We start from the raw sequence: 22,947 nt of genomic DNA on the forward strand, positions 1-22,947 counted from the left end.
TCTTTTCCAGCCCCATTAACTCTGTGAACATGAGCAGCGGCAGCAGGAAGGTGAGCGCTGAGGAGGCAGCGCGGTGACCTCTGTGGCAAAGGACGGGCATCAGCGCAGCCAGCGCCAGCCGGGGGCCAGCGGGAGCTCTGACCTCGGCGTTGCTGCTTGACTCCTCTTAAGGAATCCGAGGTAGCGTAGGTGAAAGACCCACCGCGCCTGTTCCCCGCGGCCGGGCAGCCGGGCCCGGCCACCGCCCCCCGGGGCGGAGCGCAGCCCTCGCCCCGCCCGGCCCGGCCCGGCCCCGCCGCTCGCCCGCTCCGCGCTCTCGCCATGGCCTTCGCCACGCGCCAGTTCGTGCGCGCCGCCTCCTCCGACGCCGCCACGGCGGCCGCCAAGAAGCTGATCATCAAGCATGTGACGGTCATCGGCGGCGGCCTCATGGGCGCCGGCATCGCCCAGGTGAGCGTGGAGAGCCCGGCCTGGACGCGGGCGAGCGGGGGTGAGCGGAGGCGGCGGCGGCGCCATGGCGGCCGCGGGGCGGCCGGGGCTCGGCAAGTGCGGGCGGAGCGGGGCCGGGGCCGCGGTGGCGGGGGAGCCCCCGCGCTGCTGCTCCTGGCGGCCCCTTCGCTCCGCTCGCAGCTGAGCCCGGCCCCGGTGCAGCGCCCCGCGCTGTGCTTGGGCGGGACGGGGCGAACGTAGAGGAAGTCGAGCGGTCCGCCGGCGGACCGACATGAATAAAAACCGCAGCGAAACAAAATAAAACCTCCCGCTTCTCTGAGTGTGTTATAGTTCGTGTTCAGTCTGTTCCGTGCTGTGGCTTTCCAGGCTGTGTCTGTGCGGGAAGCAGTGGCTGCCCTGGCCCGGCCGTGGCACCCCGAGGGGCAGGGCCGGTGCGGGCCCGGAGGGACGCGCCCCTTCTGCTCCGCTGCCGGACTTGTGCGGAGTCAGGGTTGGGGTTGGGTTTGATTGCTGCGGGGCGGGAGTGGGAAGTATTGCTGCACCGCTGCTGTCTGGTTGCCCAACTTTAGCACTTCTTGTTCTCTTGCTAATCCACGCGTCTTCAGGTCAGACGAGTCGGCAAAAAGAGCCAAGGTCTGTATTTTAGTTTCTTTAAGGTGGTTGTTAAGACAGTGTGTGGCCTACTTGTAAACCAGACAGTGTATGATAATATGTGGAAAATGTTGGTCCGAGAAAGAAGCTGCTTCTAACTTGCCAAGGGAGCAGATCAGGTGTCATTTTACAAGTAGAATGCAGCAGCTAAAATGGGTATTTAGCTGCCAGTCATCTGCAGAATTACGAAGTGGTTAATATTTAAATAGGGCTTATTTTCCCAGTGCTTAATCTCAGGCCTTTGGCTTTCAAGTTCACCTTTAACTTGATAGCTTTAGGACATAAAACTGAACAGTTCTGTCAGTGATGTAAAATTTAGATATTTGTTTAATTCAAAGAAAGAACCTGTTGCCCAGGATACCAGGGTAGTTCACAAACTTCACAAAGAGTAAGGGGAGCATGCAAAGTATCCCCAGCTAGAAACTGACAGTGAGCTTGGAGCTCATAAATAGCAGTTCTCCATTTTAATGGATTAATGAGTTTCCTTCTCAGAACGGAAGGTGTCTTACATTCCTGGCAAGTCTCTAGCAGGAGGAATACAGAGGGGTATTTTTTGTTTGTTTTTTCTTTTACTAAGGAATTAGCTAGTTGGTTTTTCACTTGTCTGGTAAAAACACTCCTGTGTATCTTGATGCTAGAGCTTGAGGCTTCCACTAAAGGAACTTTGAAGAAAGTTGTTCTCATGTTTGAGGAAGATGCACACTATGCAAAGTTTATAATCTTGCAGGGAAAGTGAGCTGATCTTCATATTCTGTTAGTCTGCACATTCTCAAAGAGGGGCATGTCAAGAGAAACATGTCTGGTATTTGGCAGTAACAGGGGTTGTACGCTTCTACCACTGTTAAGGACCAAGGATTGTTTTGCTGACCATCTGCCTCCAATTCATCAATCCAAAATTATCTCAAAGCAAAGATGATTATAACACTGAGTGGTGTATCCCCTGTACCCTGTTAATAAAGCTGTTTTTCCTCCCTTGTTGTACACTTAAGAAATTGTCTCTCCTCTTTCCTTGCTTTTTCATACTGTCAGGAGAAGCTAACCTCCGCTAAAATGTATGGTTGAAAGCCATGAATTTATAATTTCTGATTTACCACGTGAAAAACACTTCTGCATGAGAAGAGCATTAATTGACTCCCCAGCACTCATGTTTCTTATTTAGCATTCTTAAGATCATTGGGTAGTAGAATCTAGGCAAGTGTGTGTTTGAATTGCTAGGAGATGATATGATCTTTTGCCATATTCTTCTTTCCTGTCCATGTAACTATGAGGGGAAAGCAGATGTTAATTTTTCTAGGATTTTTCACCAACTGGTCAGTGATGGTTTCATGAATGGATACTCAGAGAAGCATTTCTTAAAAATGTGCTTGGTATTGATTTTTCATCTGAAGACTAAAGGGTCTTGCTGTACCGCTACAAATGATCAGCAACAGATGAAGTGTTAGGAGTAGAAGTCCAAGCTTGGTTTAAGTGTTTTTTATCCAGTTGTTTTTATGAAATAAAAGGAAAAAAGTTGGATAAAGACGTGCCCATCTGCCAACTGACTCCCTGCTAAAGCTCTACTGCTGCTGTCCAGAGGCAGTCTGGCATTTCTTTATTAGCTGTATTAGTGAGGCAAATTGGATGAGAATATCACCATGCTTTTCTTCATGAGATATCTCTGTATTTTTCGTTTCAACTAGCGTTGTTGGAGTAGGTCTTGTGGGCACATGAGAGTCTTTAATCTCTACATATAAGATTAGATGTAAGGTAGAAGACTGCAGAAGGAAAGCTCTGAAGTTGTGTCTTTAAAAACCATCAGTGGAACCATGTTTTAACAACCGTTTTATACAATTATTATATTACAAGCTCTGTTAATTTAGGAATTCTGAAAAGGAAGATAGGCTGTTGCTAACTAATGAATAGTGAAGTAACAGATAATGAACAGCTGAGTTTTATTATGCTGATGCAATGTGTGAAAGTGATGTTATACGTTTGAAATTAATTTAAATTCCAACCAAAAAGACAACTCAGTAGTGCTGTCTGTAGCTGCACCAAGTATGTAGTAAGGAGAGATAGCAGGTCATTCAGGTCTGTGCAGAGTCCTGGAGTGGCAAACATTCACTGCTACTCCCAGCTCGGCTGTCACCTTCCAGTTGTTGCAGGCACGTGCTCATGGCCTGACAGCAGAGCTGTCGCTGTCCTGGGAACACAGGGTTGGTCATCCCTTATGCCACCTGTTCGCTCTGCCAGCATTCCAGTTTTGGTCTCCACAGCCCTTTTTCCTTACAAGATACAAGGATCACAGCTAAGCCACTTGTTCCTTTCAAGGCAACTGTTTGTTCTCTAGCCATAGCTGCAGAATTCAGATGTCTCCAGGCACAGGTAGGGTTCTGCAGTCAGTGTGGGGCAAAGATGGATTTCTTTTTCCTTTTCTCTCGAGTTGAGACCTTTATTCCTTCTAGTCCACCCCAGCTATCTGCAGGTTTTTATGATTTTTCTATGAAAGTGCATTTGGTTCAATGTCTCTTTTGCCTAATTCATTGCCTGGTGTATTGTCTGCCCCAGCACAAATCAATATGGTTGGTTCTTTTATGACATTGATGTTGAATTTTTTTTTTTTTTTTTTTTAACTTTCAGGTTGCAGCAGCCAGTGGTCACACGGTGGTGTTAGTAGACCAGTCAGATGAAATCCTTAAAAAGTCTACAAAAGGAATCGAGGAGAGTTTGAAGAGAGTGACAAAAAAGAAGTTTGCAGATAAGCCTGAGGTTGACATCTTCTTCTTTATTCCTCTAGGAAAACTTAGGAAAGTAAAAACTACCATATTCGAGTTCTGATATTGCTTACAGCTGTGCATTAGAGAGCATGTTAATATACTGGCTTAAAAAGAAAACTTTTTCCAGTGTACTGAAGAACTTCGATTTTCCTTTTTTTTAATTTAGGGAGATTGAAAGATGTGTTATCTGGGAATGCACCCATTTTATCCAAAAGCAAATAGTAACAAAATTGTCTTAATACCTTAGTAAGGAGTGGGGGTTTTGTGGGTTTTTTTGGGTTTGTTTTGTTGGTTCCTGTCCTGGCCCCAAGACTTGGGTACAGGATTATTGCAAAGGAAAAGAGAATGCAAGTAACATGAATTAGATGTATAAGATACTGTTCATTTACATTACTGAGTAAGACTTACATAGAGCAAGCCACTGTGGAGCAGTTGATGCATCTAAATTTGTATCCAAAGGGTTACTTGTTACTGTTCTTGTTTCTCTAAATTCCACAGCAGATTCATTTCTTCTTTTGATACATATTAACATATATTATGTATACCGGGATTGATGATTGCCAGTAGAAATGATGAAGCAAAGGAAATTAAAAGGGCTTGTACCAGGATAACCAGGGCATACATACATACATACATAATTATGGGGAGTCTTTTAATACAAAGGAAAACTGTCCACATATTGCTTGTGGGTTTTGTATGCCATTGTATTCTACCATGCAGGTTTTGGTTGGTATGGAGACTTATACTATGTCTCCATTTACCCTTGGTGAAAAGTCTTGCAGTTCTGTTTGATTTCTGTCCTCACAAACTGTGTCAGCAATTGTTGGATTTACTAGTGAAAAAAACAATTTTTTCCCCTGCATTTGCACTGAAACTGTAGCTACTGATTGACCAACCAGTTGATCACTGAGACTCTTACCCTGAAGGCTGGACTGCAGCAAATGGTCTTCCTAAAAGAATTAATTCAAAGGTCTCCTATTTGCTTCAAAGCAGATTTGACTGGCTAGGAAAATTTTGTCAGTGGAAAGCATTGTATCTCTACACACTTAGAACTTGCTCACTGATTTGGAAACGTGGCAGACTGCCTGCAATTTTGGCGGCTCAAAAACACTTCAGAGCACATAAGGGGATTTTCATGTAAAAATAAATTAAGTCATTGTAAATAGACATTATAACTTCTTGGAAATGTTTCAGGTTGGTGCTGAGTTCATTGAGAAGACCTTAAAGAACCTCACAACGAGCACAGATGCAGCAGCAGTAGTCCACAGCACAGATCTGGTTATAGAAGCCATTGTGGAGAACCCGGAAGTCAAAAATGAACTCTTCAAGAGGCTGGATAAGTTTGCTCCAGAGTATGTGTATTTTTCCTTTTACACTTTGAAACTTAGACCATTGTTTCTGGTGTTTTTGTGCTTAATGTTAGTTCTCTATTTTCTTAGCTGCTTTTTTTTAAAACCAGGGGTTTTTTTCTCTTAGACTAACTCCAGACCGTCATGTTGGTGTGGAATAGTTGTTGTACCAGGTGCATATGTTACAAACACTCATAGATGTGTCCACCAGGTCTTTTGCTTGTTGCATTGCTTAATGTGTTACGGTTCCAGGTATGTTTGGTCATGAAGCTTGTCCGTCTACTTGGCCGTAGTTCAAATCTAAATCCAATTGCAAATGCACAACAGTAGAATAAACTTGTTCTAGTACACATGGGTTATGCTTAACCTCTTGTTCCCATATTTAAATTGGGAATTGGGATGATAAAATATTTGGTTTTAGCATACCTGGCATGAACAAGTTTTAAGAAGTCTCAGCCTCTTAGCCATAAGTCTCAGTCATCTCAAAAGAGTCTTAAGTGAACCAAGTTTACTTTATATACAAGAGTTCAGAAACAGATCATTGCTGGTTATTGTGTGGTATAAAAGTGTAAATAATTTTTTAATATGCACTCATTCAGTTACAGTCCCTGGAATTTTCTTTGAACTGTAACTGATAACTGTTTGAAGTTATTGTTGAATTGTATCCAAACCCAAAAATGCTTTTAAGCTGAGCATGCAGTCTCAGAAGTTTGAACCTTGTAATTGATGACTCAGGATCACAAGACCTTGACTGCTTGCAGGTTGAGATTTTAACTAGTGTAGCTAAATCTGAGAATATTGACTAAGAGGTATTCTAGACTGTCTAGATAAGCCTGTCAACTAGTCAAGCTGTGGCTTGAATGTAATGTCAAGGGAGAAAAGATGTTATCATTAGTTGAATTCAGCCTGGGGAGATTTTTTGGCCTTTCTCATATGGTCAGTAGTTAAAATCACCTGGTACTTTTGAAAGCAATAAATGATCACAACCAACCATGTACTGAGCACAGGGTAACTTGCCATTACTCTTAATCTGACACACAGAAGTAAGTAGCTGTCTTTGGCAATTATGAGAATACCTTGTAGTGATGAGATTGGGCCTATTTTGTAAAAATAGACCAACAAGTGCCCTAGTCTTTAATGAGAAAGTTGGACTGTACTAAATAACAAATTGTTTAGAACCAGTTAGCAAGGAAATGTGGGCAGAGGGACTTGGAGCCTCATTTAAAAATATGTATGTTTGGAACACCTGAGGCTGTGTTTCGTAAGACTGAGCTGTTTGTCAGCATAGCTGCCTTAAAACATTAAATTTTACATTACAGAGTGTTAAAAGATATTAGGAGTTGTTCAGATATGCTTCCTCCCATTACATCAGACATGATTTTTCAAGGTTGGGAAAAATGACTAGACAAGAAGCCTTCCATTTAAAAGGATATTTGGAAATTATGATAAACATACGGATCTCTTACATGTAGGATAAAGAAAAGTGGAGTGAATGGCGAAGAATATGGGTTGCAGTGTAGAAAGCCTAGATGAAAGAAAGAAAACTGGTAAAATAGTGACATTTAGTAGCCAAGTGTTAAAATATTAGCTATTGGATACAAAGGGTAGTTTGTAATTATGTAAGAAGTATAGAGTTGCAGATCCTGTGAGCAATGTGGGGAAAGGCAGAAGTGTCTAGTGAGTATTTTTCCATGCATTAGAAGGAAGCAGTAGACTTCCTTCAGCCCACATGGCACTGTGGTGGAATGGAAGGCTCTCCCTGTCAGTGCAGGCATTCTACAGCCATTGCTAAGACTGAGTAGTTCAAAACTTGTAAACATATTATATGGGCACCATGATGACCTCTCCAATGAAAATAAGTCTGGGGACAGCACTAAACAGAAGCATTGCATTGAAAAAACAAAGCACAATTAACTTAATTCCTCCTCCGTTTTCTTGTAAAAGAACTGTAATTCCTCTGAGAGTAGATCTATTAATGTAAGGGAGTGGGAAAGCTGTTCTTTATTGAGAGAAGTTGTATTTGTGAATGGGGAGTGAATTTCCCTTAAGTCTTCAGAACAAGTGTAATGAGCCAGAAGAGTGTGGCAACCCCAAAGCACATGGGGAACTCGAGGTATTCCTCATCTGGGTAATTGTCCAGGTGAAATGGTGAATGGTGTTTCCTGGATGCCATCAGTCTGAGAGCATAGTGGTTTATGTTCTTAGAGCTTTGCAAAATTCCTTGAGTAGGTTCTGTTCCTCTTGGTGTTATACTCACCCTCCTAACGTGGTCACTGTTACTGTGTTACATGGTCATCATCTTCAGAGCAGGAGAAAGCATTCCTACCCCCTCTTCAGTTTTGTTTTCCTTTTCTTGAATTGAGTCGGTTTTGTGTTTCCATTATGAAAAGGTCAGGCAAGGGTTTTTGTAGGATATCCCCACGTTCTTTGTGGCTTTTAGTTATTTAAACACTGCAACACTTTTCCAAACAGGGTCATAATGAACATGACAAAAGAATTTTTGTGTATCCACTTTAAGAACACTTCTGTACTTGCTTTCTGTTTATGTCTGGGGTGTGGGAATGCCCATCAACATTTCTTGATCTAGGATTTATCTTTATATGTGGGAACTCAGCTCAGAACTGGCTGAGTCTTTCAGCTGTTCACTGTGTTAGAATCAATGTGTTATAAAACTGTTACAAAGGAAGTCTTGTTCAGTGTTTGCTGTGTAAGGGAGCTGGGCTGTAAGAGTCAGATTTATTGATATGGTCTGCTTCTCTCGTGTTGGGCTCTGTTTTCGACGTCTTCCTCTGACCCACTAGATGGCACCAGGAGAAAGCACTCTGGTGCCTGGAAAAGCATCGCTATGGCTTCGCTAGTACTGTTGCTTTCCAAAGCCTTCCAACTCTGCTGCCACCTGAAGCATGGATTATGTAATTCTAAGTCAAAGAGGCATGAAAATTCTGTTTTAAACTCAATTGAAATCAATTGGTTGGTCAGAGCAAAAAGTGTAAATAAAATGCCCGTGTACACAGTGCAAATGTATTTTCCCCCTCCAAGGCTTTATATTGTGTGAGGCTACAAGTATTCACCCATAGAAGTGATACTGAGGTAAAATCTCTTACTTAATTGAACTCAGATATAAACCTAACAATAATTACATTACACAAATCAGTGTGATTAAGTTTTATATGAATATTTGAATTTTTATGTACGGTGGGAAACATTTGGTGAGGATAAGTGACTTTTGAATGCACTGACCTTGCAATGTCAAAACTTTGAAATATAGAATACTTCTTTTAGTAACCCACCTCAGAACAATATAAGGCCCATTTATGGTGAGGAAATAAGAAAAGAATATTTGTGAGAAAAGTAAACAGGAATTTCCAGGATTTTTTTATTTCCTTTTTTATAACGAAAAAGAGAACATAATAAACAATAGAAAATCATGTGGGTGTTTTTGTCTCAGAATGTTTTCTTTTAATGCCACTATAAGATGTTCCCATGGCTTGGACATAACTTCTCTGAAAGCTCTGTTGTGAAGCTCAATTATATCTCAATGAAATGTAAGCAAAATATCAATGTAGGTTAACATTTGATGAGTCTGATAGGATAACTTTTTGAAAGGACAGTAGGATCTAGTCCAGAATGGAAGATATGGTTTTATCTCTGATTTATTTTCTGATTTTTGTGATTTGAAGAAAAAGCCATTTCTTTAAGTTTTTGGTGTGATGTCATTACAGCAGGGCAGTTGAGGTTCTGACGTATTTCTGGGGAAAAAAAATCCCAAACCACAAACCAAACCATTATAAGTTGCAGGTATTAAATCTGGTTTATGTCTGGAAAAGGACTTCATGTAAGTCTTAAAATTCTTGGCATGTTGTGTATCCTTTGCAGTGTCCTGTGCATGGTGGTATTTATCTTTTCTCTGTTTGTTTCCTATCAGCTCTTTGCTCTTGAAGCAGGTTTGCTCATCGTGTCTACCATTGATCATTATATAAAAAAGTAGATTCCACATTTTCCTTAAGGCTCCAAAGTGCATTTTCAACATGGCAAATGATTGGGTTTCAATAGATGTGTAAATGATTAACAAAAAAATTACCCTTAGGTTTCCAGGATTGCTGAAGGAGTTATCTGGAATGTAACTGGGGAGTTAAAAGAAATTTTCTACTTTCAGAGTCTTTTTTCCCAGCACCTAACAAATGTATTCAACGCACTTCCTTGACAGTCAGAAACTCTCACAGTCCTTGCTGTGGCTGTACTCACACCTCAGCAAAAGAACTGTGATAAACTGCAGGAATATTTCTGAGGATTCTGTGTATGGTTAGCCAGTGGGTATCTATTTCTGTTTAGCGCATCATTCTCCTACTGTCATTTATGCAATCCATGTATTTTTTATTTCCAGCCATACGATATTTGCAAGCAACACTTCATCCTTGCAAATCACAAACTTGGCTAACTCGACCACCAGGCAGGACCGATTTGGGGGTCTCCATTTCTTCAACCCTGTGCCTATGATGAAGCTTGTGGAGGTAAGGGTCTTAGGACCACTCCTTACGGTGGTTATTATGATCACATTCCATCACAATAACAACTGCAGTGCAGCAATGCAGTTGTCATCAGTGAGACTTGAGTTAGATGAAAGAGTAGATCTCAGTTTGCAGCTCTTCTGATATGGAATTAGCTTCCTCTAGTGATAAGAGGATGGTGCAGTCTCTGTTGAGGGGCAGGTTGAAGAGACAGAGGTAACTCCTTCAGTCTCGAGGCTCCGGAGTCCTCCACTGAACTGCCAACAGAGGTGGTGTTTGTAGTGATCATTTTAGGCACACAGGCAGCTGATTAATAAGAACTGCTGCTACCGGTAGGAATCAATAGAAAATTACATGAAATGAAATCTTACTTCTTGTCACTTTTGAAATAGAGTCAGTCGTGTTTGTTTCATATGTTTTGTCTGGAAGTATTACAGTATTTCTCAGCCTTTAAGGAAGCATAGAAAGTTTTTACAGAACTCTTCAGATGTCTTTTCTAAATATACTCTCTTTGGCTACATCATATAATTTCTAAAAATACTGAAATGCAGAGTAGAATAACATTCCAGTATAAGAGTTTATCTGAGCCTCCAAAGTAAGGGTCACATTACAGACAAAACAACAGGTCTTTCTTTTCTCACCTTTCCCCCTTGTGGCTGACCTTGATCACTAGAATTTACAAACTCTAGAGTAAGTGGAAATAAATTGTTATATTTGGCCATTCTGCCCCAAAGTTTCATGTACTTCATACCCTTAAGTGCTTTAAATCATTTTCCTCTGTCCCGTGGGCCATTAGTTCTAGTATTGCTTTAGTGACAAACACTTCAAATGTGTTGTGCCCCCATTTCGAATGCCCAAGATTCACGTTATTATAGTTTTTGCTTGTTTCCCAGTAAAATATATATATGCAGATGTTTGCTCTATGTCTTTGCATGTATCGTTCTCCTCTTCTCCCTTTTGGAATGCTTGAATCTTTTGGCTGAAATGAACAAATTTGATTCAGAGTATGGTTGTCTGATGAACACTCAGACACATGCGAATTCTCTCTCGCTGAATTCTGTATCCAGGTGGATTTTTAAATTTTTTTTTAGTTTAATATTGCATCCTGTATATTGTGACTAAGTGTTCTGGAGACATGTGGTAAGAAGGAAAGGGAGGAATTTTATAAGTTTGTCAGATGTAACAAAAATATTTAATGTAATTCCCTAGGCTAACGTAGACTTCATTGATTTCTGTACCAAGAAGGACTTGTTGGCAGTAATTTATTTCTGTGAATGAAGTGTTCTATATCTTAAGGCTAAAACAGATCATAGTCTTGAGAAATCTAAACTAAGCATCCGTGAGATTAGAAAAATACAAGATACCTATCATTGTTTATTAAACCAAAACCAAGGAGTCTCTGTTTGACTGCCGTGCTCAATCTTTATAATTTTGAGGTTTTTCACATGACTTATGTCCTACCTCAGAGTCGCTTCAGTTCATGAATAGTATTTGAAGAACTTTAAAACACAGAACCTCTGCTTTCAGTGGCTTGATGAAGAAAGGCACCAATATTAGTAAATCAATACACTTTTTAAAGCTTTTTAAAAAGCTTTTAAAGCTTTTGGTTTTGTTTCAGGTTTACTACTGTAAATGAGGATTGGCATTGGCAAACACTCTAAACAACATTTTCTATGTAAAACAGGTGTTTCAATTTGAAATAATTAAGGGAAAAATCAAGAGAATCACCAAAACTATGAAAGATACTACTGAAATTGCCAGTCATTTCTCATGGAAGCTGTCCTTCGTGGGTCACAAATCTGCAGTACTTTTGAGTATTATCTGTTCTTTTCCTAGATTGTGGATCTCATGCTCAGAAAGCACATAGCTTTGAGGGGATTTCTTTCTCTAATAATTCAAAAAAGCTAGCGCTAGTTTTTCAAAATTCTGAAGTGTATATTAAAAACTCATTCTTGAAACTGTTGCAGATATTTTTATCAAATATCAAAGATCACTAATTTTTCTGCTGTGAAACAAGCCTTTTTCTCAGTCCTAACTGGTGTGAGGTTTTTTGTGTTTGCCTTATGTCAGTTATTAGAATGGGGGAAAATCTCTCTGTAACAGAGAAAGGCTGTGAATGTTGTCTGCCTGGACTTCAGTAAAGCCTTTGATACTGTCTCCCACAGCATTCTCCTGGAGAAGCTGACAGTCCATGGCTTTGACAGGTGTATTCTTTGCTGGATTAAAATCTGGCTGGATGGCTGGGCCCAGAGAGTGGTGGTGAGTGGAGTTACATCCAGCTGTCAGCCGGTCACTAGTGGGGTTCCCCAGGGCTCTGTGTTGGGGCCAGTCCTGTTTAATGTTGTTACCAATCACCTGGATGAGAGCATTGAATGTACCCTCAGTAAATTTGCAGACGACACTAAGCTGGGTGGGAATGTTGATCTGCTGGAGGGTAGGAAGGTTCTGCAGAGGGATGTGGATGGGCTGGATCCATGGGCTAAGGCCATCGGTATGAGGTTCAGTAAGGCCAAGTGCCGGACGCTACACTTGAGTCCCAACCACCCCATGCAGCGCTACAGGCTGGGGGAAGAGTGGCTGGAAAGCAGCCCAGCAGAAAAGGACCTGGGAGGTGCTGGTTGACAGCGGCTGAACATGAGCCAACAGTGTGCCCTGGTGGCCAATAAGGCCAATGGCATCTGTCCTTGGATCAGAAATAGTGTGGCCAGCAGGACCAAGGCAGTGATTGTCCCTCTGTGCTCAGCACGGCTGAGGCTGCACCTCGAGTGCCCGGTTCTGAGACCCTCACTGCAGGAAGGACATTGAGGTGCTCAGGCAGGGCCAGAGAAGGGCAGTGAAGCTGGTGAGGGGTCTGGAGGGTAAGTCACATGAGGAGCAGCTGAGGGAGCTGGGGTTGTTTAGCCTGGACAAAAGGAGGCTCAAGGGTGACCTTATCACTCTCTACAGCTACCTGTAGCCAGGTGGTTGTCAGCCTCTTCCCCCAGGCAGCTAGCAACTGGACAAGGGAAAATGGCCTCCAGCTGTGCCAGGGGAGGTTTCAGCTGGACATCAGGAAGAATTTGTTCACTGAAAAGTGTGATTAAACATTGAAATGGGCTGCTGGGGAGGTGGTGGTGTCACATCCCTGGAAGTGTTCAAGCAATGCCTGGACATGGTGCTTAGTGCCATTGCTGAGTTTACATGGTGGTGTTTGGTCAAAGGTTTTACTCGATGGTCTTCGAAGTCTTTTCCAACCTTAATGATTCTGTGACTTAATGGTATGAATAAGGAGCTCAGCCTTATGTACTTACGTATAGCAGTTTTAGGCTACTGCGCATGGAGACTGGTTTCAACATAAATATTACAACCAGTTCAGTTTCTGCACATCTGTCTTTTTTGCCTTTTTTTTTTTTATTTGGGGGGGTGGGAGTTGGGGCAGGGAATGTGAAGTATAGAAAATACTATGTGTGACAGAAGACTCAGCTGTGAAGAAAATCAAGATGGAAACGTAGTACTGAAAAGCTTACAGGGCTGTCACAAAGTTGCAGGATAGATTTTAAATTTTCTTTAGAAATTAATGTCTTTTGTGTTTACATTGGGCACAGGGTAGATGTTACAACCTGTTATATCAGGAACTGTATCTGTTCACATGGTTCTCTGGAGTGATGTCTTTGTGTTTCCCAAGACAACAGAGACTATGTAGCTTTTGAAGTTGCTTTGTTATACTATAATCCCTTAAGTGTGATTCCAAAGGATGGTCCCTTTTACCACCCGTCCATAGTGGCTGAGTGGGAAAGTATCTTAAAGAAATGCATAGTTTCAAAATGTGCAAAATGCTGTATCTATCTTTAAAATGGATTTCTGTGTCTGTTACATATATATATCCAATATATATCCATTGAAGATCTTTTTTGCAAAACAAGTGTTTTGTGAAATTCTGAAATAATGTTCTAAATTACAGCAATTTAATCATTGCTGTAATGGGGATGAGATGAAATGAGAGAGCTTCTGCTCATAAATGTGCTTATTCTCTCTCTACCTTCCCTCTGCCCAGGTCATCAAGACTCCAATGACCAGTCAAAAGACTTTTGAATCTCTTATGGATTTCAGTAAAGCAGTAGGAAAGAGTCCTGTCAGTTGTAAGGTGAGTATGTTTTGACTGTACAGTGTTCAGAGGATCTGTTCTTGTAGACTGTTAATTTTAAGGTGGTAGGTTTTAGTGGGTGTAAGAGTACTTCAAGAATTTCCAGGTTGCTTCTTGTCTAGTTTATCTTCCCTATTAAAAACAGTTTGACGAAGAAAACATCCATAATTACCACAAATTCTTAAACGTCAAGTGACTCTAGACATCTTGCCTAGAGTAGCAAAATTCACAAGTATCAGGGTTTACAGTTTTGGAGTCTGTTTTTAAAGTCCTGCAAAAGCCTGGACTGGAGAGCTTAAGCAAGAACTCATTTTTTGCCGTGCTGGAGACAAGACTGTTACCTCTTGTACTGTGAGGCAGTTGGATGAATCCTCTCTGGTGTGTGCTCATTCCAAACTTTCCTTAAGACTGCAGTAATGAGACGCAAATTAATCTTCAGAGCTTTGCAGCTTTGGTTTTTTTCTCTAGAGTAACACCCTGCTTCCTAAGCACACTTTTTCTGAATCCATTGAGTTGTGGTCTGGGTAGCTTTATGCAAACTATTGCCTTGAGTTTCACAGCCCATTTCTGGTAGTGGACACACACAAAAAAACCTATTAGAGAAGAAATGCTCTTCTCCTATCCTTCAGGAAATGGCATCATCAGAATTTTGATAAAGAAAAGACATTTGCCAACTGGCCACATTAAATTGTTTTAAGATTAATTGAATTGGGCTTGTAGTAGTCTTACTGTTCTTTGTCATGATGAATGTTTATGTGCTATTCCTTGTTTGTGAAATTCATCTTTTATGTTTTAACGCTGGGCAGATAAATCAGATGAAAAATACAATTCAGAGAGTATCATAAATTGATGATACACTTCATCCACTTGTTTCATTTGTCATGTAGCATTTGAGTGTAGTACTGGTAAAGAATGTGTACTTAGAATCCCTTTTTTATTTTTCATAGGATACTCCAGGGTTTATTGTAAACCGTCTCTTGGTGCCATATATGATGGAAGCTGTTCGACTTTTTGAGAGAGGTATTTGTTGGGATGTTGATTTCAGGGAATGTTGACGTATAATACTACTAAATGTTATGTCACTTCAGAAAAGCCTTGAGATTCCCTCAAAATTTTCAGATCTTAAAGGCTGGAAGTGAACAGTGAACTTCAAATATGAGCCAGTATGTGTAATGAGAAAGATCTTGCCTTCACTTTGAAATGTTAGGTTGTGAGGAGTTGGAAGGTAGTAGTTACTTGTGAGGGAAATTCCTGGTGGTGAAAATGTTTCTGACTTGGAGGTGACAAGGTGAGTGTAATGCCATTGTAAAAATATCCTTTGCCGACTATTCAGGAACCTCCCTCTCTCTGTCCAAAGAGACGTTGATAAAAGTGGTTGAAAATCCCATTAGGGGACGATTAGCAAAGTTCTCCTGAGTTCACTCATATGGGGCTTGTGAAATAAACCACCAATTTTCAGATGAGGTAGGTAGTGTAATAGTGTCACATTGTACTGGCATACAAGTGATTTGGGCTCAGCTATTGCCACATAAAATTCTGTGTCCTTTTTTAGACATAGGTTCCTCTAGAACTCCCATCTAGGTGCTGGTCTCTCTTATATTGATTCTGAGGGTAGATAGAAATAATCACTAACCCCCAAAGAACCACTGAATTTGTCAAAGCCTTGGTACTTGTTTTGAAAAGAAAACAAGCCAGTAATGAATGTAGTGGATAAAGAGGAAATTACAGAGTGTAATTGCTTTTATTTCAAGTGCTCTGCTCATAGTGCCATGATACTAAGAATGTCATTTGAAACATTTTGTTTTTGAAATCACTGGTTTTTTACAGATGAAAGCACTCCATTTTCAGGATTTCACCTAATATGCTTTAAATATTAAAAATCTCTTTTAAAGCACATGGAAGAAGTGGTTTGATCTCCAGAAAAAAAATATAAAACAACATTACTTGTTTATCCATCAACAGATGTACCTAATTACATCTCAAAGAGAGAAAAGAGAAAATTTAGTGACTTGAAAGGCAAAGGCATGGATGTGAGGGGGCATTATTCTCTTAGAGAAAGTCACAGTTTTAAATAGAGTGTATGGGTGTTTCACTGTGTTTAAAAGAGGTGCCTTTGTTAAGTCACATGTATCATTGTGCATATTTCAGGAGACAACAGAACTTTTAATTAAATGCAGGAGAAAACAGTCACTGAGTTTGTATGTTAAAATTGACTGGTTTCTGCTAAGCAAAACAATATTTTGATTTAATCTTTATTCTATTTGTATTTTGTTCCACAGTATGATATTTCCAAACTTGTTAATTTGTGAGTTTTTAATGAAATCTATTTAAAAAGCTGGTTGATGTTTTAAGACTGATGGCTGTCATTTAATTCATATTTTCCATTGAGTCAGGTTAAATTTTTACCATATCCTTTGTGTTAATCCTCAGAGTAGACTGTTGAGCCAGATTGTCATCCACATTAGAATGAAATTGTATCTCTTTCCTGGCAACCTCAAGCACTGAAATATACCTTTGTATTGGGCCAGTCCTTGAGTTTTTATTTATACAGAGTCTTATACTGTTGAATGTGCACTTTCTGCATAGGCAAAATACCTTTAGTATATTAACAGTGATTTAAACAGGGGGCATATTATAATACGTGGTGGTCTGTACTTCCCTGTTCTTAGTGGAAAAACTAAAAAGCAGTCAAGTTTATATAGAGTCTGCTTTATACTAGGAGAGACTGTTATGAATTAGGGGTATAACCCTTGCTTGTCCTTTTGCTATTTTTGATTGTATTGTAATGAAACTATATACTGTTGGGTGGCCATGTCCTAAGTTTGACAAAGTGGGACAAATCTGCTGATAGAACAAGTATGTACACCTGCATCAACTTCAAATGGGCTGAGGATTTAGGCGTGTTTGAATCTGGGGAACTGAAATGTTAGAATTAAGTAAGGTTACTTTTCCAGGTTTCTCAGAAATAAAATGAGGTTTTAAAAAAGCCCAAACATTGTCAGCTTTAAAGAGTAAAGGGAGATATATATAAATTATTACTTCATATAAAACTGTCACTGGAGCTGTTGCCTTTACAAGAGATTTTGTAAATTTATTTCTAAGAATCTCTGATCTTAGGCATATAAATTGCATAGGCTATGTCTGCCAAGCTTTTGGACACCCTGAATGCCTGTACGCATTGAGCATGGAGGTTACTTAACAAGTACCTCTGGGGTTTGTATAACTTCATCATTTTTTACAGGATCTGCAAAGAACTGCACTGCCTTTATCAAAATATATATTAGAATTAAGCAGTAGAGATGCATCTGCTTTGATGACAGTATAAAATATGTATTCCCAGGAAAAGAATGAGGTGAATATTAACTGTGACAATACAGGATTTGTATTTTTATAGGCACACACTGAAGTAGAAGTAATAAATTTCTGATGATTTTGATTTCTTTTTTTTTAACAACTTCAGAATTCACGAATTTAACTGCACCTGCATAGTCTTTTCAGGTCTCTCCTATCTGCCATCTCTGATACCAACAGATATCCTCCAGTGAAAGCTGCTGTAACTAAGCCTGCTACTCAGCTGCTACTGTTCCCCTCTCCATGCCTGCCTTATCCATCAGCTGGATATCACTTGTCTTCTGGCAGTTGTAGAGTAAGATTAGCTCTGTCCTGTGGATCACTCAAAAGCTGCTGCTGATCTCATGAAGATGAAATTTAGTCATTTCCTTACTTACCTATTCTGCTGCCTCTAAAAGAAACTCTTGATTCTTCATAGGGACCAGTTCTTCCTTTAGTCTTTCTGATAGGTTCAGCACAGTAGCTGTGGCTCCATCAGTAGCATAGTGATCTGTATTGAAATGCAGGAGGAAGCTAGAAAAATAGAAAACAGGCCTGCAGGGCTTTTTTTTTTTTTGTGAGAGATTCAGCTTTATGCTCCACATGTGTATGCTGACTCTAGTTTTTGTGGCTCTGAAGCATGCAGAGATTTCTGTGAAGAGCTGCACCAGGGTGAAATAACACCCTGTTAATTATTTATAAGTGGTGCCAAGGAGATGCGGAATCTTCTCTGTTCATCAAACTGTCAATCTTTTCTCTAGGAGATGCATCAAAGGAAGATATTGATGTTGCTATGAAGCTTGGGGCTGGCTATCCCATGGGTCCATTTGAACTGCTGGACTACGTTGGGTTGGATACCAGTAAATACATTATAGATGGTACTGCATGCTTATTTTGTTCTGTTTTCCCCCTTTTTAGCTACACTGTAGATGTTCTAATGCAAATGTGACTCTTAATTATTTAAACTGAATGTTTATGGCATAGCCTTTTAACTGTTCAGGAGAAAGGAATGAGAATTCAGCTCAGAATGCTGTGTGAGTACAGCATTTGTACTGCATGCTTGTGGCCTTTGTACACAGTGGTGGTTTTGCTGACCTCATCGAGTTCCATTGGAAAATAATAATAATATTAATGATACTTTATATAACTAAAAAGAATCAGTGGGAAGAGAGGCATACTTGGAGGTAAGAAATTCTGATGAAAAGCAACAAATGTTGAGACTGCTTATCCTTTTTCTGCCAGCTGTGTTTTCATTCTTAATTAATAGGAAACGCAGTAAATACCTCAAAAGATATAAGTAAATCATCTCCCTTTCACTTCAGTTACTAAGTGGATGAATGTCAATACAGTAAAAAAACCATACATAATTGGTGATGGCTTGTTGATGGTTGGTGTATTCTTTTGAATGAGCAGCTTAAATATTCTCCAAGGCAGAATGTGACTTTGAAAAGGGCATTTTCAGTGAAACCTCTTTTGCTTTTAGTTAATACTGTGGAGTAGCATTACATTGTTCTAACTGACTGTGTCTTCCACAGGTAGAAATTCAAGTTGGAATTTCTTTGCACTTAAATTTCTTTTCAGCTAACTGTTGTTTTATTTCCTTCTACTTATCTATGTTTCAAAAGTTCTCCTTAATTTTTTTAAAGTATTAAAAATCCCCATCCTGGAGATTAAAAGGCATTCAGAGTACACTGTGCCTAAAGATTAATTGACAGATTTGCTCATAATCATCAGTACTGATCTGTGCTTTAAGAAGCTGCATTGAAGGGTCTCAGAGGGTTTACAATAAGTTCCAGACCTCCTTCAGTTTTCTGACCTCTGAATATTTTTCTAAGGAAATGCAGATCTCTATTATCTTTGGATATAAACAGAACTGTTACTAATTCATCCACTTCCTTTCTTTTCCAGGATGGCATTCATTAGAGCCCAACAACCCTCTTTTTGCACCCAGCCCACTCCTGAATAAACTGGTAGCAGAAAAGAAGCTGGGTAAGAAGACTGGAGAAGGATTTTACAAATATAAATGAATTCCACACCTCAAGAGGTGTTAAACTATCTGTGTGCTATTCAGCGTTGCCATATTACCGGTGAATTCTGTTTAAACCTACCCAAGGATGGCACAAGCTGCATTTAGAACATAACCCACCTCTGAACTGAGTGATTGCACTAGTTAATTATGGTCAAAACTTGATTTGGTAGATTATTTTTTTCTTGTAATTCCAAAAAGCTTTCTATGTACAGTGCCTTCATGAAATGTCAATTTTTTCAGGTGCAGTACAGAATGACAAGTGAATTTATCTATTAAAAACATTATTATAGTGATGGGAAATATCCTAAAAATAACCTCACTTTCTTAAAAATAAAGTTTTCAATAATTCTGTATTGAATGTCACGGCTTGCAGTTGGTGTACTTGGATGGAGTCCACTGGGTGGCAGTCTCCTTTCACGCTGGCAAACATAGCAGCGGAAAGGCAGTAAGTTGTTTTGTTAGGATTTTTCTTAGCTGCAGTGCTAATCTGTAGGTGTAAATTACAGTGCCTTGGACAATAATTTTTTGAAAGTCATATTTAAAAATAAATAAAAAATCCCGCAATGGCAGGCTGTGACCCAGACAGAAGATTCCCAGTACAGCATTTAAAAGCAGAGCTCATCACTTTTGTTGGGATTTTCTAGCATATTCAGGTAGCAGTTGAGGGTCTACTTTTATTAGGTGCTGTAGAACGATAATGAAGATTTCTAGGTGATTTCTATTCTGAAGGGCCTAAGCTAGGAAGCTGGTCAAAGCTTCTGTATGTTTTCTCAAGTCCTGTAAATTGGCTTCATTAAAGTGTCATTTTTACACAGTACACTACTACTGTAGTTGAGTACTTTCAAGATTGCAGCTGGGAGTCTGTGCTATGTGAACAAATACGTGTGTCTGGCTGTGTGAGGCACCTTCTGTTTTGCAACTTTATTTCTGTGGGGCTTAGTGGAGCCTGAATTTGTCCGTGGTGGGAGCTCATCAAATCCTGTCTTTATTCCAAATACTACAAAGCAAGCGGGCATGAGGGTTGGTGTTCCAGTTCAACTGAGTGGTAATGTTCCTTTACTTTGTGTACAAAGTCCTTACATATGTATTTTTTAATTAAAGAAATTATGAATAATTATTTAACACCAAATTGCCTCTTTCTCCCTCCTCCCTCAGCTAATTCAGATTGCATATAAAGAAACTGAGGCTGACAGATGTTAATTTCCTTGCACATGGTCACACAAGAAATCTCTGAGTACAGAATAAAATTTTTTGGTTTACTGGATCCTAATTACAGGTCATCTGATTTTGAGCAGCTTGTCCTGAAAGAAAAGGGTAAGAGAGAAATGGTACTGCAGAGAGTCTCTTGTCTTTGCTAATATATTGGTAAATGGACTTGGTTTGACTAAAATAGAGTCTTGCATATGAAGTCCACTTCACTTGAAGGTTCTTAATGCCTGTAGATCAGTTTAGTGACTTTTAAGTGCTGCAGGGTAAAGTTAGCTTCAGTACTACTGTTTTCAGTAGTAATTAAAAATGGGAATGTGTATTACTCTTGTGTCTTAAAAAATGCTGTTTGTTTTTTATGAAAACATTTAAGCAGAATTAACTTGCTACTGCTCCCTTTACTTGGAAGATCATCTTTAAATTGGAAATGGGTAGGTTTATAGCAAGGCATAGGCTATTTAATGTTAAATGTGGAAAATATTTTTCACTATTAAATGTGATATTTTAGAAAAATAAGCTTTCTCTAAAACAGTGTTTTCCTTTCAGGAGCTCTAACAGGCATAGTATGTGTATATGTAATACATAAAAGAAACCTGAAATAGAAGCATTTTTAAGTTTGACTTGCTATTTGAGAAGAGGCTTCTTTTTCTCAGTAGCAAATAGACCATGTGGAGGTACTTTACTGGTGGGTGGGAATGGTTTGTTTTATCAGCATGTGGGGTGCTGTGCCAGAATGAGGAGAGACGAGGGCAAAAACTTCAAATACTTCATCCTAAATCTCGATAGTGGTAACTGAAGCCATTGAATCGAGGTAAGCCTTTTCTTTTGCTCCTCAGTGGGGAGGCATGGAGAATGTAGAAGTCCTTTTTAAGGTTCAGAGTTGTGAGGAAATTGGTCAGAAGTAGGATATTAAATAGTTCCTCCTGAATTGTGGAAGAATTTCTACAGCTTTGATAGTTTAAAGATTTCTAGGGGGCCTAAAGAATAGGTAGTGAAATGAAGGAATTGTCTGTCACCACCTTTTCCTCAGTAAAGATTATTTCCCAGCCCTTTCCTGGGGCTGTGACTTGATGCAGAGGTACGTGAGTCACCTTCCACTGCACGTAGTGTAGACAGAGGGGAATCTCCTGCTGGTCGGTACCTCAGACTAGGATGTGTTACGTTAGACCTGCTCTTACCAGTGAGCTCTTCCTGAATTTTTATTAATAGTGGAAAAGAGATTGTGGGGAAAAAAAATGAGGGATAGAACAGAAAGGAGGGAAGGGTGTTTGTCTCATTGCCTACTTTAAAAACCTTTAGTCTGTGTTATCCTTTCTGTCAGCGGGCCTCACAGATTCAGTCAAAGCTTTGAGATCTAAGCTTGGCACAGCTTAAGGGCAGCCTGACAGCTAACAGCTGAGGAGTCGGACATGAGCCCAGCCACTGCAGCTGGGAAGATGGCTCCAGGTTCAGCATCTGGGTCATTTCAGCTGCCAAATATGCTCCATCTGTGGTCAACCTAGCTGCTGATGCGGCTGGGGAGGAGAGCACAGCACACTTTACAGAGGGAGTTGAAAGCAGAATCTTAATTGCACTGGAGGAGGGTGCTCTGCATGAGTGGCTTATGAAGTATAAAGTGCAAGAGGTGGCAATGAAGTTTGATCTGAAGAGGAATTGGGTGTGTAGAAGTTAAAATTTTGCTTTGTTCTAACAAATGAAATATTCTCCATGAATGGCACTGAACACAATAATGCTTGTATGTGGGTCAATAGTAGTGGCTGCACTGTTGAGTGCAGATGCCCTGAAGTTCTGAATCTGCATCTGTGTTTGCAAGTCATTGAGTTTTTCCAGTGTACTACCATAGGAGAGTAGTTTTCATGGAAGATACGGATATCAACTTGTAGTGTGGATTTGAATTTGGAATGGAAAGTGGAATCTGTTGCTTCCTCCTTCCTTCATTTTGGGTACTTGCAGAACATCACTTTGGTAGGAATTTAGTTGGGAAAACAGCATTCCCAAATAATTTAATGTATGTTAATTTTCTGTTGATGGAAGTTTAGTCCCTGGAAATGAGTAACTGTCTTGAAGTGAATAGCCCATCTCTGTCCAGATGAGAGTTTTTTGAACTTATGCCTTATTTTACACAATAGAAAGAAGGGTTGATGGAAAAACTGCATAAAATAACTTGGAAATCTGTCTTTTTTTCTTTCTTAGACTAGTTGTATTTGTCACCCAAGCCATCTGACCTGAGGGTTTTGAGCTGACAATGCAAATGTCCTTCAAAAACCAGTTAAACAGAAGTTAACTCCAGCATCTAGCCTGGGCTCTTCGGAGCCATGAGATCCAGTACTACCAGCCCTGTGCTCCAGCAGTGAATCATGTCTGAAAGGCATGGTAGTGGCTTCTAAGTGATATTCAGGGTTTTGTTTTGGTCTTGTTTCCCTAGTGCCCCAAGGGTGGTCTTGGTTTGAAAAGGTCTTGTGTGTTCCTGACTTTTTGCCAGGCTTTGGTCAGTGAAGTCTGCGAATGAGTTACATTACACAATGTAATGTATTTCTGTGGCCAGAAA

General features: G+C 40.1%; 1 protein-coding gene across 1 annotated transcript; it reads left to right on the forward strand.

Annotated features, from left to right (window-relative positions):
- The first annotated feature begins 297 nt into the window (after positions 1-297).
- HADH (hydroxyacyl-CoA dehydrogenase) lies at positions 298-20,322 on the forward strand. Its single transcript, XM_027736578.2, has 8 exons — positions 298-450; positions 3,718-3,846; positions 5,049-5,206; positions 9,588-9,714; positions 13,745-13,834; positions 14,782-14,854; positions 17,926-18,042; positions 19,073-20,322. The coding sequence occupies exons 1-8, from the start codon at positions 322-324 to the stop codon at positions 19,189-19,191; spliced, it is 942 nt and encodes a 313-aa protein (XP_027592379.1). The 5' UTR covers positions 298-321; the 3' UTR covers positions 19,192-20,322.
- Positions 20,323-22,947: the final 2,625 nt, after the last annotated feature.

Source organism: Pipra filicauda, unplaced genomic scaffold (genome assembly GCF_003945595.2).
Source record: "Pipra filicauda isolate LSUMZ 115617 unplaced genomic scaffold, ASM394559v2 scaffold17_size4572894_pilon, whole genome shotgun sequence".
In the NCBI taxonomy this organism is placed as follows: Eukaryota; Metazoa; Chordata; class Aves; order Passeriformes; family Pipridae; genus Pipra; species Pipra filicauda.

Excerpts from the sequence above, each read along its gene's own strand:
- HADH (XM_027736578.2), top strand. The coding sequence starts at position 322 with ATGGCCTTCGCCACGCGCCAGTTCGTGCGCGCCGCCTCCTCCGACGCC. Across the intron at positions 9,715-13,744 it reads CTATGATGAAGCTTGTGGAG|GTCATCAAGACTCCAATGAC; the intron begins GTAAGGGTCTTA and ends CCCTCTGCCCAG. Across the intron at positions 13,835-14,781 it reads AGAGTCCTGTCAGTTGTAAG|GATACTCCAGGGTTTATTGT; the intron begins GTGAGTATGTTT and ends TATTTTTCATAG.